An 18138-nucleotide genomic window follows, 5' to 3' on the forward strand; every position below is an offset into this window, starting at 1 on the left:
GCGGATGTGGGGATTTTTTCTGTTGTCTAGGCTGATTTTTCAAAGAAAATAAAAGATATGTGCAAAATATCAACCTCCTCATTATGCATTAGCAGCAGGATCTGATGCGGAGTTGTATGCTTAAATGAGAGAACTAGCTAGTTGCAGAAAAAGGCTCTCTTCCAGGAGCAGATAGTTGTCCTGGTTCAGCTGCTAGATTTATGTTTCAGTCTGCAAAAAGGGAGAGCTTGGTCTTCTTACTCTCCTATAGACTTGAGAGAACTCTTGGCCCACGTGGTGTCTCCAGAGGAGACAGCAAGATGCTTAGCCTGTGAGTTCGGGATAGAGAGCTCTCTTCAGGTAGACCAGTCAGAGCTGTCTTTTCCCTTGTCTTTTGAGGGTTGCTCATAATAAACACCAGTACAATCTTATGATAATTTAGGGTCACGTTATTACTTTACAAAGCAACCTAAATGTCCTTAAGGGCTGAACATGAGAAAAGAAGAAATTGCTGTTTTAAGAGGTCAAAAAAATCACAAATGGAAAAATAAAATGGAATGTCACAGAACAAAAACACTTTTGGAAAAGAAGGGCATTATATTGCCAAATATTGGCAACCTGTTCTAAATATTGGAGGTATGAAAGCCTGTTTCAAAAAATAAAAAAAATAAAAAAAAGGACAGGAGGGGAAGAAAAGAATTCTATATTACCGAAAGCAAACTAAATACTAGATTTGCCACTATTTCTTCTTAGAACAACGTTATCATATATATCATGGAATAACATCTCATGAAATTCTGTTTTTAAATCTTGCTTTCTGGTGGGCCAAGTTCTTGCAATCAGAAACCAATGATTTTAGGGCCAGGATTTCTGGATAGTGTTGTTTCAGATGCATTTCACTGAGTGACTTTGCTCTGGGAGTTTTTTTTACCAGTGTACTAGTAAAATGCTCATGTCTTGCACTGACAATCCACACATCTGTTTAGGTGATTTTATGCCGTGACATTTGTGGCTTGAGGCTTTTTATTTATTAATTTTTCATGGAGCAGTAATAGCATTTGCTCAGGCACTTCCCCTTCTTGTACATGATCCTATGTCTTTAGGCAAACTCAGTCACCCTGTATATGGCAGAGCGTTTGTGGTGATTTCAGACTTCTTCAGTAAAACAGGACTTTACTTATTTTATCAAGCGAATATAGTCCTTTCCCTTATTCTTATCTGTTTGCTTCTTTTCTTTGTTTACTTACCTTTGAGACCACTGTTACTACAATCAGTGTGAAAAGTCATCTGTTGAAATAAGATTGCCCAGACTGTCATTGGTTCTGAGACCATCTCTGTGGTCCCTTGGATGTCATTGCTTCTACTGATGGCTTCTAAGATCCTTGAGATGAGACTGACATACGAATACTTGTCTCCACTCTGGTCTATCTGTTGATGTCAGGCATTCTGTTGCCATCCAATTTATTTTCTCAGCTATAGGTCTTCATGATGTTTAGGAGTTGTTGTCCCAGCAGGCAGTTAGACCCTCCTTCCCCAGCTGTGACACGTGGAAGAGCAGTGTGTACTGCAGGACCAGTTTAACTGAATTGTAGTGCTCCCAAGCATCTTCCAGCATGCTCCTGAACTCAAGTACTTCTTTTAGGGTCCTCAGCCTCATGAAGAAAAGGTATATTTTTTGCCACAAATTATTTGGGGAGGATTGAGGACCATCACTGCAGGTTAAAAGACACTTTTTTTTTTTTTAAACCTCTTTACAGGTGAAAAAAGTTCTACACTGCCCTGTCCTTACATATTAACAAAAGCAGCCACTTTCCTGTCTAATGAGCAAAAGTTGCCACATGGTCACAGATTTGCACAGTGATGTTGTAGGCTGACTTTACTTGCTGTAATGTTGGCATCATTGGAACAAGAGCTTTCTCCTCATATTTGGGGTGTTCCTCCATCCCCTGGAGTGTGCATCAGTATGTCCTTGTGGGCTTTTTGAATGCTTATAGTGCCTCCTTGGGGCTTACTGAAGATTTTAGGACATTTCTCAAGCTGATTGAAAGTATGGCACAAGTTAAAGCATGCCATCACCTTTTGCAAGGGTTGTTGCTGCTGGGGTAACCCTATGCCACGTCTCCCAACTTACGGAAAAGGCCAGCCTCGGCTCTGTGAGGCTACCTTAGAGAGGCCACAGCCCTCTGCGTCTACATGTCTTGCAGATCAAGAAAAGATACTCTTTCAACCCACAGGACTCAATTTTTGCCTCATACCTAGTACCATTATCATTGATAGTTGCTGCAGTCTTATCCAGAACCAGTCAGCATTAAGACATAAAATTTTTTCATGGGGGCAGGTGTGGAGAAAGGATGATAATCCATTTTGAACTTACAGGGCTTACATATGTTCATACATAAGCTCAGTTCAGGTTGGTGGTGCTGAAGGAGATCATCCCAGCTCTTTGGAGAGGAGAAAGACTTTTGTGTCTTGAATTTAAGGATGCTTTATTCAACATCTCAGTCAAAACATCTAACAGGAGATAGTTATGCTTTATGGTAGACATAGACCAATTCTAGTTCAAAATTCAAATTCTTAACTTCTGTACAGATTTTTTGATGAGAGACCTGTCCATGGTGATAACCCAACTGAGGTGATGCTGTCTGCTTTTTTTTTTTTTTTTTTTTTTTTAAATTACACAGATGACTAACTAAAGGCAGGTTAATCCTTCCCTTTGAGTTAGCTTGGACCTCTTTAACTGGACGGTTAAACTAAGTCCGCACCCTACAACTTGCTGGGAGCAAATCTGAACTCACTTCCAGACTTACCCTTTGAGAGGTATGTCTGGTTTTGCTAAGGCTTTGCTGTCCTATGTGTGTTATTTTCTCAAATGGGGCCTAATTCTCATGGTCCAAATATAAGCTGGTCTGTCTACATGACAGCCTCCACCTACATGGCTTGTTAAAAGTTTTACCTTAATCCCTCTGGATGTTGCTACATCCTTTCTATCCCCTTTTCCATCAAATTGCATTCTCTTACTTCTTAAGTTAGTCATTTCCTCTCTCATGATGCTGTCTGCTCAAGAGTGGTGATTAGGTCTGAGCAGTAGCAGTCATTGCGACCATTTCCTCTGTGTTTCCATAGACATTATGTCTCAGTGACAGTTAACATCACTGCCATGTAATCAATAAGAGGCTTATGCAGGGACACAGTAAGTGTGAAACCACTTTATTGGTCACCTGATTCATATCAACGTTCTCCAGAAATTTTTGAGAGATGACTTCAGACTCTTGAGCTGTAGGTCGGAGAAGTTACTGGGGATATCCTGAGAAGATCAGAGCTCACTTTGGCTCTGTGGAAGTGCCCATAGATTCTGTTCAAGGAGAGGATCAGCCTTGGACTCCCTGTGGGATGCCTTCCTAATCTGCTAGTTGGGGAAGCTGGTGTTCTGGGAAAGGTGAAGGCAGAGGGTGCAGGCATGATTCTGATCTAGCTGTCTGAACAAGGAAGCTCTGATTCCAGGATGTGTTGAACTGGCTGGCCTGAGAATCCATCCAAGGCCCTTCCCAAGTGATTGTGAATGCAAGTGGCACCACTTGGAATCACCCAGGGTTTGAACGGGCGTGTTGACTGCTGAAGACAGAAAGCTCACCTGTAACCAGAAAACTCTTGTGATGTGTAATTTCCATACACCTCTGCTTCCTTTCTGCATTGCTTTTCTCTGTACTCTAACATACTGATTAGATTGTTGCTGCAGTTACCCTAAGGCTCCGATCCTATGACAGAAGATTTTGAGATTTCTCTGTATTCCAACGTACTGTCAATTTGGAGAGAAGACTGAGGGAAATGAAGATATGGGGCATGCTATGATCTGCATGCCCAAGTACTGGCACAGCACAAGAAGTTATAATGCTGTCAGTGGGCATTGGTAAGGCTGAAAGATTCCAGTATTGTGTACTTACAGTGCAAAGTTTCTCAAAGTTTAAACTTTTGTGTAGATTGCACATCTTGGGCTATGCCAGTTCCTGGGATACTAGTTTTTGGTTTTATGTACTTAACATGCACCAGTGAGAAACATGGCAACAGCATAAAATAAAAGGTAATGTGAAATCCATGAATCGTAATGGAAAAATGGTAACGAAGAGAAGGTGCCCAATGAAATTGAAATAATAGAAATACCACTAATAAATCACTCTGAAGAATTGGCTATCATAGGTATCACAGAATTTAGATTAATAAGTACTTGTATAGATGGCAGAATCTGCTGATTTACAGCACACAGGATTTTTGATAAAATATAACAACCCTTATACATAAGAATTTTTCCAGCCATTAGGTAGTAGTATGTAAAATAAATATCATCTGCAGGCAAATTATTTTATGATGGAAGTTCCTTGCACCTCTTTAAAGCTTCTGACAAGAATTTTCATCAGAATCTGGGTACAGTGTTAGCTGTTTTTATACATGTGACAATTCCAATGCAGAATAAACCAAAGAGTAAGATTTCAGCTGAGACATTGTCAAGGTACAACTAGGTGCTGTCTCTGTCCCAAGACTCACAGTAAGCAGCTAAATGGGCACAGATGATAGGAATAATTACTTGTTTTCCTGGGAAGTGTAGAATGACCTTGTACATGAATGGAATGGCTTAGGGTGCCTCAAACCAAGATGTCTTGGAGGGTCCCTTCGTCAAGTTTTATGAGTTAGCTTGACCATTTCTGTAATAATAATGTGCTGTGATTAATTTTGTGTCCCTGATTTCAGATAAAAATTCAGTGAGATTGTTGCACTCTGCAGGGCTCTCCCATCCTCTGGCTGAGCTAGGGTGTAATTTCTTGGTGTGCCCAATAACATTAGAAGTAGGTATGAATAGTTAAAGATTTAATGCACTAGCATGCTTCAAAGCAAAAGGAGTAGCACTTTCTGTATGTGGTGCATCACTAGAACTGCTTGAAATCCAACTATTTTAGTGGCTAAGGGTGATCCAACTGACATGACTTGATCTCCAAAAGGCTTTTTCAGAAGTTCTTTGTCAAAGGCTATTAAGGAATTTAAGCCGCTACGGCATACGAAGCAAGTACTTGCATGGATAAAAAGTTGTGATATAACAAATAGGGTAAGGATAAATAGTCAGCTCTTGCAATGGTGGATGGTTAACCGGTGGTGATCTGGTATATCTGTTTAATATATTCATAAATGGCCAGGAAAAGGAAATGACCAGTGAGGTAAGTGTGCTGCTGCTGATAGTAGTGAAAAAAACATTACTCAGGGTAGCAAAGAAGAAAGAAAGCTGAAAAATTGCAGAAGGACCTTATGAGGTTGAGTTAATGAGCAATAAATTAGAAAATTAAATTCAGCATAGTTAAATGTAAAGTGAGGCACCTGGGAAAAAATTTCCCAACCGCACATATTCCTAACCTCACATATAAAATGATGAGCTCTTAACTGACCATTGCAGCTGAGGAAAAAGCTCTTGAGATTGTGAAAATGTCAGGTCAGTATCAGTCAGAAAAAACAAAGGGAGAGAGAACAAAATAGAAGGCCTGATTATGTCACTGTATTAATCCATGGCTTGCCCACACCTTGAGTGCTGTGTTCAGGTTGGTCCTCACATTTCAAAAACGATATAGCAGAAGAAAGCGTAGAAAGAAGACTAAAGATAAGGAACAACCTCCATTCAAGGAAAAACTGAGTTGGCTAGTGCTCTTCAATCTGGAAAACGGATGATTTAGGTAGGATGCACAGAGGTTTGCAGAATCATGAAGGGATTGGAGAGGATAGCTAGGAATTACTTGTTCACTCTCTTCTTCAACATAATAACTAGAGACTATCAAATGAGTCCAGTAGGAACCAAGCCGAAAGCAGAAAATAACAAAAAAAGTTGCTCTACACAGAAGAGGTAGTAGAGATGTGGAACTCTTTACCAGCGCTTGTTTTGGATACTTAAGGTTTACAGAGGTTTAAGGGAGTACCAAAGAAGTACTTGGGAAAGAAATCTATTAAGAATTACTGACTATATAAAAATGTACATCTAGCTTTGGAGAACCCTTGAGCTGAAAATAGGAGTCTGCTAGAGGAGCTGGAAGGGGTGTCCTATATGCTTATCCTGTTCTTACTCTTCCCGAGATATCTGTTTTTGACCACTGATGGAGAAATGACAATAGAGTAGACAGAACTCCATCTGGCCCAATATCACCATTCTTCTGTTCTTAGTTTTGGCTAGGTGGAACTATGAATCTGATCTCACTGATTTTGCAGTAAACTTTGTAAATATTTTCACTAAAACAGGTAAAATGACCCATTTTCAAATAAACATCATAGACGTTTCCTGATGGAGTTTTCCTTACCACGTGTGTGGCTGAAGCACGGTTTTTGTGTTTCTCTGTTTACGTACAGAACCACTCTCCCTCAGAACAAAAAGAAAAAGGAACTTTTTTGGAGATTTTCTGCTAGGGCACACAGTGGGTGGTACTTATATTTTTAGTTGTAAGATTCTAAGGTTCCCCTTTCAGACTCACAAGACCATGGTTAATCTGTTTGATGCTTTCAAAAGCTTAAGTGCAGCTTGAAAGTTCAGCCCCTTATAAATTCTCTGCCAAAGCAAGGAGTTGGGTGCAGGTGTAAATAAGAGTGCATGATCTATGTCAAATCTGAAGAATAATGTGTAGCTGTGTGATTAAAATTATAAGTAAACTGCTTCCATGCATTGCCTCTTTGTATTATAGACAGTATTTCTAAAGGTACCTCCTTTTTAAACAGTCTTCCAGAGGCTGGCATGGTGCCGTTACAGCTTCCATTAGCGCAGAAATGGTGAGTCCCATAGTTCAGAGATTTTTCAGGCCTGGCTAATTTTTTTTGCCTACCTTTACTTGAGGATCACAATACAAAGCACATCAGTTGTGGTGACCTAACTTCATTTTCCTAAACCGAGAGAGTTTGGATGAAATGCAGGTGATTTGATGCAGGTGATACCTGTTTTTGTTCTAAGATCTTTTCCCACTGTGCTGGGTGGGCTCAAAGGACATTAAAACCTCTGCTGACCTTTTTGGTTTTTTTCTTCTTTTTTGCTCGTATAAGTAACTATTGTCAGTCACTTTAATTTTAGCCTATAATTGAATGTATTGTGCTTATATTCTTAGTGTTTCGTTAATTTTCAAGAGGTTTACTGTACTCCTGGCAAGGTAGGTAGTTTTCTCACAGGAATTGGATTAATGATTCGTAAGAAAAATTAGAAGCCTCAACAGTAGGGAATATTTATGAGATAGCTTAAAGAAAAGCCAGTTTCTGCTTTCCTCACATGCTTGGGGTGCAACAGCCCTTCACCTTTTATCTTCCCTTCCTGAAAAGATTTGTAAGCATTAAATTTTTCTTTTTTTTCTTTCTTTCTTTCTTTCTTTCTTTCCTCTGCAGCATTAAAGTTGGGTCCAGAAGCATTCAAATTTGATGGTGGCGTAGAAGCGGTGGCAGTACGACAGAATGAAAAGTATTACATCCTAAGACCAGAGGTGATTGAGACATACTGGTATATGTGGAGATTCACACACGATCCCAAGTACAGGCAGTGGGGCTGGGAGGCAACACAGGTAACTATTGATTAGCTGTCAGCAAATTCATTCTGTTTTTCTTTCCTTCTGTAGCCGCTTTCAGTAGCCACTTTCTGTAGCCACTTTTCAGTACCTCATCCAATGGTACTGAAACACTTCAAATAATAGTTGATTTTCATCAGCCTTGTAAGCTAGGGTGTGGATGGTGGGAGGGCACTTATTCCTGTTTTGCATCCACTGAAACACAAGCCCAGGTCAGAGATTTGTTCAGTATTATACAGCTGACGAGTTTAGGCTTGGAAATAGAATCCACTAGTCATGGCCTCTCCTGTAATGAGTAGTCCGCAGCCCCAGGAGAGGTAATTTATCCTGGGAAATGAAAGGGAATAATAAATAACTTTCAGTTAAGCATGTATTTTAGCACTCAGTGTAGATTAAAAGACCTTCCTGTTAGGTTTTCACTTGGTTTGTCATTGAAACACAAGCAGTTGAACAACTGGTCTCAATTCGTAAGACAAGATAGCATACTCTTAACATATATGCATTGGCAGGCTTACTTTTGCTTATCCTAGTTGTCTCACTGGAAGGAAAAGTTTTTCAGTCAGTTTAGACTTACTTAATTCTAATGAAAAAATATAGCATCCCAGGAATTAGACCATAAAAGGAAGTAAATAAATAATGGCACATAGGGCAGAATTAAAGAATTGTTACTAGGACATTTTAGAGATTGTTGCTGTCCTGTATAGTTGCTTTGGTGGGTTTATACTTCATTACATATTTGAATCAAATTCCCAAGTGTAAAAATGTGCTTGAGTTTTTCTTATTGGAAATGCTTGTACTGGTCTACAGAAGCCCAGATTCATTGTAGACTCAGATCTTAACGCAGATCTATGATGTTGGCCTACTTTCATTCATTCTTTGTACATAGATGGATAGCCCCTTTGCCCGATAGTTACAGATTGTAGGCTATGTGAATAGTTAGGCTTCATTTTCACATGACAGTGAACTATTCTAATTGTAATTGTATGTATCGGAGAAAGAGTTCTCATTTTAAATACTTTCTAGGGCTGAACTATGACATTTCCATGGTCTCGCACTTCTTACTCCTTCCACCTGTCTGTGCTAAGGTCATGCAAAACTTATTTGTGGGCCAAGTAGTTTTCTGGTCCTCTTCAAGATCTGAGTGGCCAAGGGGCTGCTGCAACTCCTCTACTTCCCTGCTGTAGATCTAGCGGTTTTTCACAACGCATCTCAGAGCACTTTCAAAGTTGAGAATAAGCATTAAAGATACCAAGACACTAATGAAATTTTTTGACTACAGCCAGGCAAATGAGATAAGGGAAGAGCAAAGGAAGAGGAGGGCAAGAGCTTGGAGGAACTTTATTGTGCAGGCCAAAACCGGGGCGTTTTGTTTAGCTTTAGAGGCAAGAGACCCAGAAGAAGTGCTTGGAGCCAGAAGAGATATGTTGAGAGATCCGTATTGACCACAGTGAAAATAGTTAAGACAGGCTTCCTGTTCCAGGTTCACAAAATTTATCTCATTTCATCTGACCTTTCCATAGGGCAGTTACAATTGTGTAGAAAAATCCAAATGTTACAAGATTATGTCTTAGTCTTGGTTGAGGTTTTACCTTAACCAATGATTTGTTATTTTGCAGAGAGATTCTCCCTCTCTTACAGTTGTGTTCCAGGATCCATTATTGCTACCTTGAAAACACCCAGTATCGTATCGTATCTTACCCCCCCCCCCCCCAAACTATGAATGCTCTTAAAAAGAAAAGTAGTGGATTTATTAACCCACTCTTTGCCACTGTGTGTGCTACAAATGTTTGCTAATCTAATACCAGCTCCTGTCAAAAAACTCTTGCTAGATAACCCAAGTTGAGATTAGGGATCATTGTACTAGGTTAAAGAATATACAAATGCAAGATTATCAGGCCAGGATCTGCCCCTTAAGTATGTTGCAGAGCATGTTTTTGAATTGTTTTGTTCAGTTTTCTCCACTTGTCTTTATATCTTGGTCCCCGTTGATGCTTTCAAACCAAACTCCTCCTTCCACCCCCAAATTTTTCTTGTATGTGGTAGGATTTTGTTTTATTTTTCTTGCCATCAACCTCCATGGGAGTTGTGTAAATCAAACAGCCCACGTTGTTAATCTTCTCTGTCTTTACACTGTGCTTTTTCTACATGTTTCCTCAGTAAATAATTTCTTTATGCAACATACCCATTTCTTTTGGTAGTTTATTCATTATTTAATTGATTGGTGTTCAAGGATCACCTTTTCCAAGCTTCCATCCCAACAAGCAGGAAATCAAGCAGAGGTGGTAGGAGGCCTGCATGGATCAACAAGGAACTCCTGCATACACTCAAACATATAGAAAGTGTACAAGAGATGGAAGCAGGGACAGGTGATCCAGGAGGAATATAGAGACATTCTCTGAGCATGCAGGGATGGGGTTAGGAGAGGTAAAGCCCATCGAGAGTTGAAACTGGCAAGGGATGTGAAAGGCAACAAGAAAGTCTTCTCTAAGTACTTAGCAGCCAAAGGAAGGCTAGGGAAAATGTGAGCCTGCTGCTAAATGGGGCAGGGACTCTGGTGACAAAGAGGATAGAAAATGCAGAGAGACTGAATGCCGCCTTCGCCTCAGTCTGTACTGGTGGGACTGGCCCTCAGGAATCCCAGGCCTCTGAGACCAGAGGGGAAGTCTGGAGCAATGAAGACCTACCCTTAGCAGAGGAGGATCACTTAAATTGTACATACGCAAGTCCGTGGGACCTGACAGGACGCGCTCCCGAATGCTGAGGGAGCTGGCCAGTGTCCCTGTGAGGCCACTCTCAATTATCTTCAAAAGGCGGTGGCGCTCAGGAGAGATTCCAGAGGAGTGGAAGAGAGCAAATATCACCCCAGTCTTCCAAAAGGGCAAGAAGGAGGATCCGGGGAACTACAGGCCAGTCAGCCTCCCCTCAGTCCCTGGGAAGGCGACGGAGCAACTAAACCTGGCTGCTATTTTGAGGCCCACGAAGCCCAGGAAGGTGACTGGGAGAAGTCAGCATGGATTTGTGAAGGGGAAATTGTGCTTAACCAGCCTGATAGCCTTGTATGGTGAGATGACTGGCTTGGTGGATGAGGGGGGAGCAGTGGACGTTGTTTGCTTTGACTTTAGGAAGGCTTTTGGCGTTGTCTCCCCTAACATCCTCATGGGCGAGCTGACGAAGTGTGGGCTAGATAGGTGGTTAGTGAGGTGGACTGAAAACTGGCTGAACTGCTGGGCTCAGAGGGTTGTGATCAGTGGCACAAAATCCAGCTGGAGGCCAGTCACTGGTGGTGTTCCCCAGGAGTCAATACTGGGACCAATATTGTTTAACATTTTCATTGATGGCCTGGATGATGGGGCAGATGGGCACCCTCAGCAAGTTTGCTGATGGCACAAAACTGTGAGGATTGACTGATACACCAGACGGTTGCATTGCTATTCAGAAGGATCTCAACAGGCTTGAGAAGCGGGCAGAGAGGGACCTCATGAAGTTCAACAAAGGGAAGTGCAAAGTTTTCCACCTGGAGAGGAATAACCCCATGGGCCAGTACAGGCTGGGGGGCTGACCAGCTTGAGAGCAGCTTTGTACCTGGGGATTCTGGTGGACAGGTTAAACATGGGCCAGTAATGTGCCCTTGCAGCGAAGAAGGTCGGTGGTATCCTGGGTTGCATTAGGATGAGCATTGCCAACAGGTCGATGGAGGGGATCCTTCCTCTCTACTCAGGCCTGGTGAGGACACATCTGGAGTACTGTGTCCAATTCTGAGCTCCCCAATGCAGGAAAGACGTGAACCTGCTGGAGTGAATTCAGCAAAAGGCCCCAGAGATGATTAAGGGGCTGGAACAGCTCTCATAACGGAAAGAGGCTTGAGAGAGCTGGGACTGTTTAGCCTGGAGAAGGGAAGGCCTGGGGGATTTTATCAATGTTTATAAACCCTGGAAAGGTGTAAAGACGACAGAGCCAGGCTCTTCTCAGTGGAGCCCAGCGATAGGACAAGAGGCAACAGCCACAACTTGAAACGCAGAAAATTCCATCTGAACATAAGAAAATACTTTTTTATTGTGAGGGTGGTTGAGCACTGAAATAGGTTCCTTAGAGAGGTTGTGGAGTCTCCATCCTTGGAGATACTCAAAACCTGACTGAACACAGTCCTGGGCAACCTGCTGTAGCTGACGTTGCTTGAGCAGGAGGTTGGACCAGATGATCTCCAGAGGTCCCTTCCAACACCAAATATTCTGTGATTTTCTGCATTGTTAAAAGTATGTGCTTTTTTCCTGTTTGAATTTGTCTGGTTTCAGCTGTCAACCACTATTTTGCTATGATTTTCTGTACGAGATTAAAATGTCTTTTATTACCCCGTGTTTTCTTCACGAAGAGGTTTTGTAGATTGTAATACAGTTACAACTCAGTCTATTTAAGATGCTAAATAAATTGTACAATGTTTCCCACTGTAAAGCATTTTCTCCAAATGTCTGCATCCATTTCAGTTCTTCATCATCCTTTTTTAAAAATAATTTCTAGAGTGGTGCGTTCCAGTTTTGACTTTTCCCACAGCCCTGTGCAGAAGTAAAAGTATATCCCTGCTACTGTTCACTGTCCCTATGTGTGTACAAGCATTCTAGTAGGAACTCATACCGAGTTGTTTGTTGTGGCTACTGAATTTTTAGGTGTCTCTACTTTCCAGGCTAATCTGGCTCTGCAGTTACACATCCTTTTTTCCTAGATTTAGGATTTCACACCTGGCTATATGAAAGTTGTTTTGTTTGGGCCTCAGTTACCACCAGATCACACTGACTGGTATGATTACCTATTCTCCTGATTTTGTGTCATTTTTGTGCACATCGTTATAGTGACTGATAAAATTTTGAATCATACAGGGCTTAGGACCACTCCTCGTGGATCTCTGCGAGACGCAGCCATATTCAGTGATGATTTTACATTGCCAGTTCCTTTTTAGAGCACTGTCAGGCAGTTTAAAATTGAAATAATGATAATGATGTGGTATACTGCTGTTTTTTCTTATCAGAATGTCTTATGGTACCATGTCAATTGCTTTAGAAACTTTTAAGTTTATTATATCTCTGCAGTTATCTTTACCAATTTGTATGTCTTCTCAAAGAATGAAATCAGGCTTGCTAACAAGGTTTTTTTCCTATGAAACCAGGCTGTTTGGTGTTAATTGTCTTTTATGTTCTTTTTACATGTAAATGTTTCCATAACTGTCTGGGACTGATATCAGCCATACCAGCCTAAAATTATCCAATCAACCTGCCAAAGCTTCTTAATACTAGCAGTACCTTAATCCCCTTTGACTCCTCTAGGACTTCTCTGTATTCTGTGGTACAATAAAAATGAGCATCATTTGGTCAAGGAAACTAGTATTGAGCTCTTCAGTTAAAGAGTACCCAGGTGGTGAATCACATTCCTCTGTGTCAAGTATTTTGAAGATCTGTGTGCAGAGAGAATGCTAAAAGTTTCAGGCACCTTTTAAGTAGCTTGTCTGTAGCAGTAAATTTTTCAGATAGTGTCTAAAATTCTGTACAACTCTGAAACAGGGATATTTATTTATCTACACTTGGATGAATAGCTGTACAGCAATCTCTCAGTAGGATTTTTCCTCTACATTTTATTACCACCTGGACTGTCTAGATCTCTGATCAATTAGGATAAATCTTCTGCCTGTCTTGAACTCCAGTCTAGCCTGAGCCTGTCTCCCCAGGGAGAAATTTCTGAAGATACAAGACTACTTGGTAATTGCAAGATTAAAAAAAAAAAAAAAAAAAAAAAAGATCAATACAAATTGCATGCTTTCTTTCTTAAGAGTTCTAGGACTGCTAAATTCACCTGTTTTGCACCTCTCAGTTATCTGAGCATGAGGCCTCTAACATAAAGCAGCATCTCAGTGCTATCCATCATCTACAGTCTCCAGAACAAGCGAGTCATGTCTCTTACACTGACTCAGGAGTTTAATTCTTGAGGAAAAAAAAAAAAGAGGCAATGTCCTAACAGTGGTAGCCTATGTTCTTTCTTTTTATCTGGCCACAATCACTAACAGAGTTCTCCTGGCTGGGCTGTGGTGCACAGTGTGAGGGGTGCTGAGTAGCTGACCAGTGGGACATCTGCAGGGCCAGATTCTGTATGCTAGAAATGCTGTTGAACAGGATGGGTCAGTTACATTTTTCCAGACTTTGGAGAAAGTCAGATCAACCCAAATCCCAACATGTGAATAGTCCTAATGTACCCCTAGCCTGCACCAGTGATGGGGTCTGAAAAGATTTCGTCCAGACTCTTCCTTCTAGACTTCATTTGCAGCAAAAAAGGGAGTGTTTCCATCCAAACTTGGAGAAAGCTCTACTTGAGATAAGGAAATAGAGAATTAGACTTTATCAAGAAAGACGGTACCTTTCTTGATATCAGTTCAGGCTGCAGAGCCACAGGCGTTTCAGTAACATGCTTTTGCCAGGTTCTTCTCTTGCTCCCTTGAAGATCTCAGTCTTCAGAAATTTAAATGAACTTTGTACATTAAAGCATTATTCTTTGGTCTGTGGACTTCCTCACATTTCCACAGAGTAAGAGTATGTACATGGAGGAAGTTAGCTGTAGTACTTGGTGTATTGTGACTTGCTGTCCCAGCTACCTTGCTCATTTGCCTTTTCACTTTTTCTTATAATTTCACTGATGGTATCTGCCAGCATTCTTCATGCATGCATGCATCTGATGGGAAATTGTCTTTCGTTTCTCTGTATTTCTAGTATACAGAGGCTTCAGCAAGGACCTTGAAGAGTTAATTTTGACTGAATTCTCTGCATAAAAACGAGGACCGTTCAGAATTTCGTTTTTTGCCCTGCTTTGACTCCCCCTCAGCTTCTCTTGAGTATAACTAGCAGAAATCAGAATTAACAGAAATCCAAGCCTAAAGCACCATGCAGTGAGAAACTTCACACAAACTAATGGGCCAAATCATAGATTACTGAAGTATAGGTAGCTTTGTTCAGTGGTTGATAATGACAGACATCCTGAGCCAAACAACTTCCTTCATCACTGTACCTTTTCTGTCCCTGCATGAATCTATTAAAAGAGTTCTGAGGAGGAACTGGCAAAGCAGCAGGGAAGCATAAATAACCTGTGAATCATTTCAGGGTCATTTTTAGGGGGCTGGTTTTATTGACTGTAAGATTGTGCATGTGGGTAGAATGATGAAAGCCCAGGCAAGAGTGCTATGAGTTACTGATACGTTCTTCCCAGTCTCCTCTTCCGTTGTGCTTTTTGTGCAGTATTATATTGGATCTGACTAGCTCCTGACCTATGGGTGTAACGGGTGATTTAGGAATTCAAGGCCCATTGGCCCCTTTCTGCATGGAAAGGGTCAAAAGGGAGAAGGCCTCTTGTCCCCCTTTCTCTATTGTTTATGGATTTATGCTGCATGCTTTAAAGATAAAAAGCTCCTCTGTGGTCCAGCACACAAGCTGATTTGAGTTTCAACTGTATAAAGGGGAAATAGAGAAGAGCACATGTAGAGGATGGAAATACGGGGAGAAAGTGGCAGCTAGAAGAGCTTATAAGATGAAATCAACAGTCCTCAAAGACGAGTACAGTATTTTATCCCTACTTTTAGCAAATTCCTATGACAAATTACTAGTCACAGAGTTCCTGCAACTCTTCAGACTCTTTCAGCAGCAAAATCCAGGGATATGTTTGTAATTTCCTATGCTCCTCATAGTATGTTGCATTGGTTGACTGATGGATGTTCTATGCAGTGTTACCTATGAGCAGCCATAGACCACAAGTCTGTGGAGTCCGTGGCCTGTCATCAATATCAGTCAACAGTGAATACCTAGGAAAGAAAGTATTCTTCCCCTAAATACTTTTTTGGCCTCTGTCGGTTTAATAAATGTGGTGTCTTTAATAGCCCTAGAGGAATTTTACTTCTGTATTTGTCCAGTATCTTTTTTTGGGGGGGCGGGGAGGAGGACAGGCAGTGGTCAGCATAAACTTTTAACATTCACAGCTTCCTCTTCACAACAGAATTATGCAGCATGGAAGGAGCTACCTCCTTTTGTTTATTGTGAGCCTGTGTTCATCAAGTCTGATCCTTCCATGTTTCCAAATGTTGTTTTACAAATAAAATGTTTCTCTTTTTTCCCCTCCTTCTTTACAGGCCATTGACAAGTATTGTCGAGTCAGCGGTGGCTTTTCTGGGGTCAAGGATGTCTATTCCTCATCTCCTGCATATGACGATGTACAGCAGAGCTTTTTCCTTGCTGAAACTTTGAAGTAAGCTGTCTTCACTCTTGCATTTTCCTGTAGAAGCTAGCATCCAAAGTCTAGAAGAATACATAGGCCTAAAAAAAATAATCTGTTGTCTATCACATTAGTTTGGGTTTTTTTCCAACTTCACACCCCTAGGTCAGCCTATTTACCAGCAGAAGCTTATGGCGAGTGAGCTTTAGTTTTTAAGATCTCAATTTGATTTCTGGCATCAAAACAGAGGAAAAGTTATCTCCTTTCAACAAATTCCTTTTGCAAAAGACAACATTTTATTTTAGTCAAGTCACAGAGACCCTGTTTCTCCTGTGTGTGTGTGTCATTAAAAGGGAGTAAATGAGAAGAAACGACATGGAACAAAAATCCTCTCTGCTCTTGGATGGTTTCTCTGTGTTCATCCCACAAGATATTCTTCTATATATATTTTTAATGTAAGCAAGCGTATCAGGCCTTTTTATAATCTTTTATTTAAAAACGTTGCTTATTATTATGTAATAAATTATAGTTTTTATTTATAAAATTTTTAGTTTTATAATTTTATATGCTTCATATTTTAAAATCTTCTTAATATTTTCAATTCTGTCAAATCTGTAGGACATATCTATCCTTTAGAAACTATTGCACTCTGTTGTATATTTTGTCCAGGGAGAAGCATTCCAAGTCTGTGGTCTTCCACCAAGTTTCTTTCTTTGTCAATTTTCCACTTCTGGAAGAGAAGCATCTGAGTTGGCTATATTCCCTACCCCTTTTTTTCCTTCTTTATCGGAGTTCGGAGAATGTTTTATTCAGTTAATGCCACGGACAGAAGCCACTGTTCCCAGTGTGAATGAGGCTAAAGGCTACTGTTAGGAGACTTGGTTGTTGCCTTTGCTTACGTATCTGTGTCACTTTCTGTGTTGTTATGATAGATAGATATGTGTGTTGTTGCACAAACCTGTCAGCTGTGAAAACACAGAAAGGGCATGTTAAAATGAGTTTACAACCTAATGATATGAAGCAGAAACAGTTGTAACCATTTGGCAATTTAACATCACATGTAGGTTTTGCAGAAACAGGGTTTCTGTACAGCAGAAGAATTTACAACGTCAGATTTTGAGGTTTTAGCTGCAGCTGATGTCTGAAGATTGATTTTGGCTATTGGGAGCTCAAAATGCAGAAGGGAGAAAGACAGTCCTGACAGTAGCAGCACTAGCGCCTACTTCAGGCACCCCAACGGGCAAGGAGGGATTCTGAGTTCATCACGTTGGCAATTCTGTCCTTTTGCTGATTCCTTTCTAGACTCCTCTAAATAGTCACAATACCTTGTTTCCCAATGCTGCTATTAGAACAAAAGTCAGCCTCTGCTGCCTTCTCTGTCGTCTTCATTACTTTTATTTCACTTATTCCTTTGAATTCATTTTCTGAACCCTGAAAGCTATGCTCCCGAAGAGAGAGGCCTCAGTTTCAAACAGGTCCAGTCGGAGAAGCAGTACTTCCCAGGCAGCTGATTTTATATGATCCATTTGCCTATAAAAGCCAAATCAGACAAATGAAACCTGCTCCTGTGGGACTTCTATGGTGACAGGGATGACTGTTGGAGTATTGCCAGAATCCTGTCTAGATCTTAAATAATCACAAGGTGATCTTAAAACTCACTGATTTATCACTCTGTGTGTGGATATACCATAGTGCAAGCATTATAAGAGAAGCAGGTTCTGAGGAGTAGCTCCAAAATGTTTTATTGGCTTTTGGTTTGGATCATTTTCCACTTGTGGAGCAAAATGAAGTTTTGTTGGAGAGCTGGAGATTAGATGTTTGCGGCTGATGGAATGAGCATAGCCAAGCCAGGAACTGATATCACCTTGAGATAAAATAGAGGATATGAGAGCAAGATAGGTCAAAGGGCTGTGAAAATAAAGACAGAAAGATTGGGATTGATACCAAAAGATGAAGATGTCCTTCAGAAGAGGAATGTAAAATGTGTGTTAAAAAATATCTACTGTGATCTTTTCCTGTATCGATAATAAATTCGGCATCTTCACTTCCCTCAATTTCAAAGTTTTTACCTCCCCTAAATATGTATTGTTGCTGCTCCGATCACTTTGGTTAATCAAATATAAGATACTCAGGGCAAATTATGAGAGTTTGGGCAGCATGAGGCAAGAACGTAGTCACTGAGCAGGAAGAAGCAAGATGTGGAAACAGCTTGCTTAAGTTAGTCAAAGGAAAAGTTTGAATCAATCAGGAAGGTGAACTTGAGTAAGATGAAGGGTAGTGGTGCTGCTCTGGTGAGAAAAGTGACAGCGGAGAGTGCCAGGGGGAGAAAGCAGGGAAGGAGTAATGAGGAAAAGAAAGG

At 40.8% G+C, this 18138-nt stretch overlaps 1 protein-coding gene across 1 annotated transcript in view; it reads left to right on the forward strand.

Moving 5' to 3' along the window:
• MAN1A2 (mannosidase alpha class 1A member 2) overlaps window positions 1-18138 on the forward strand; it is a 160091-nt gene that overhangs the window by 136032 nt on the left and 5921 nt on the right. Inside the window, exons 11-12 of the mRNA XM_009685070.2 lie at window positions 7369-7541; window positions 15697-15812. Of these exons, the coding sequence (XP_009683365.1) occupies window positions 7369-7541; window positions 15697-15812 (289 nt within the window). The remainder of the gene's footprint in view (window positions 1-7368; window positions 7542-15696; window positions 15813-18138) is intronic.

Source organism: Struthio camelus, chromosome 1 (genome assembly GCF_040807025.1).
Source record: "Struthio camelus isolate bStrCam1 chromosome 1, bStrCam1.hap1, whole genome shotgun sequence".
Taxonomy (NCBI): Eukaryota; Metazoa; Chordata; class Aves; order Struthioniformes; family Struthionidae; genus Struthio; species Struthio camelus.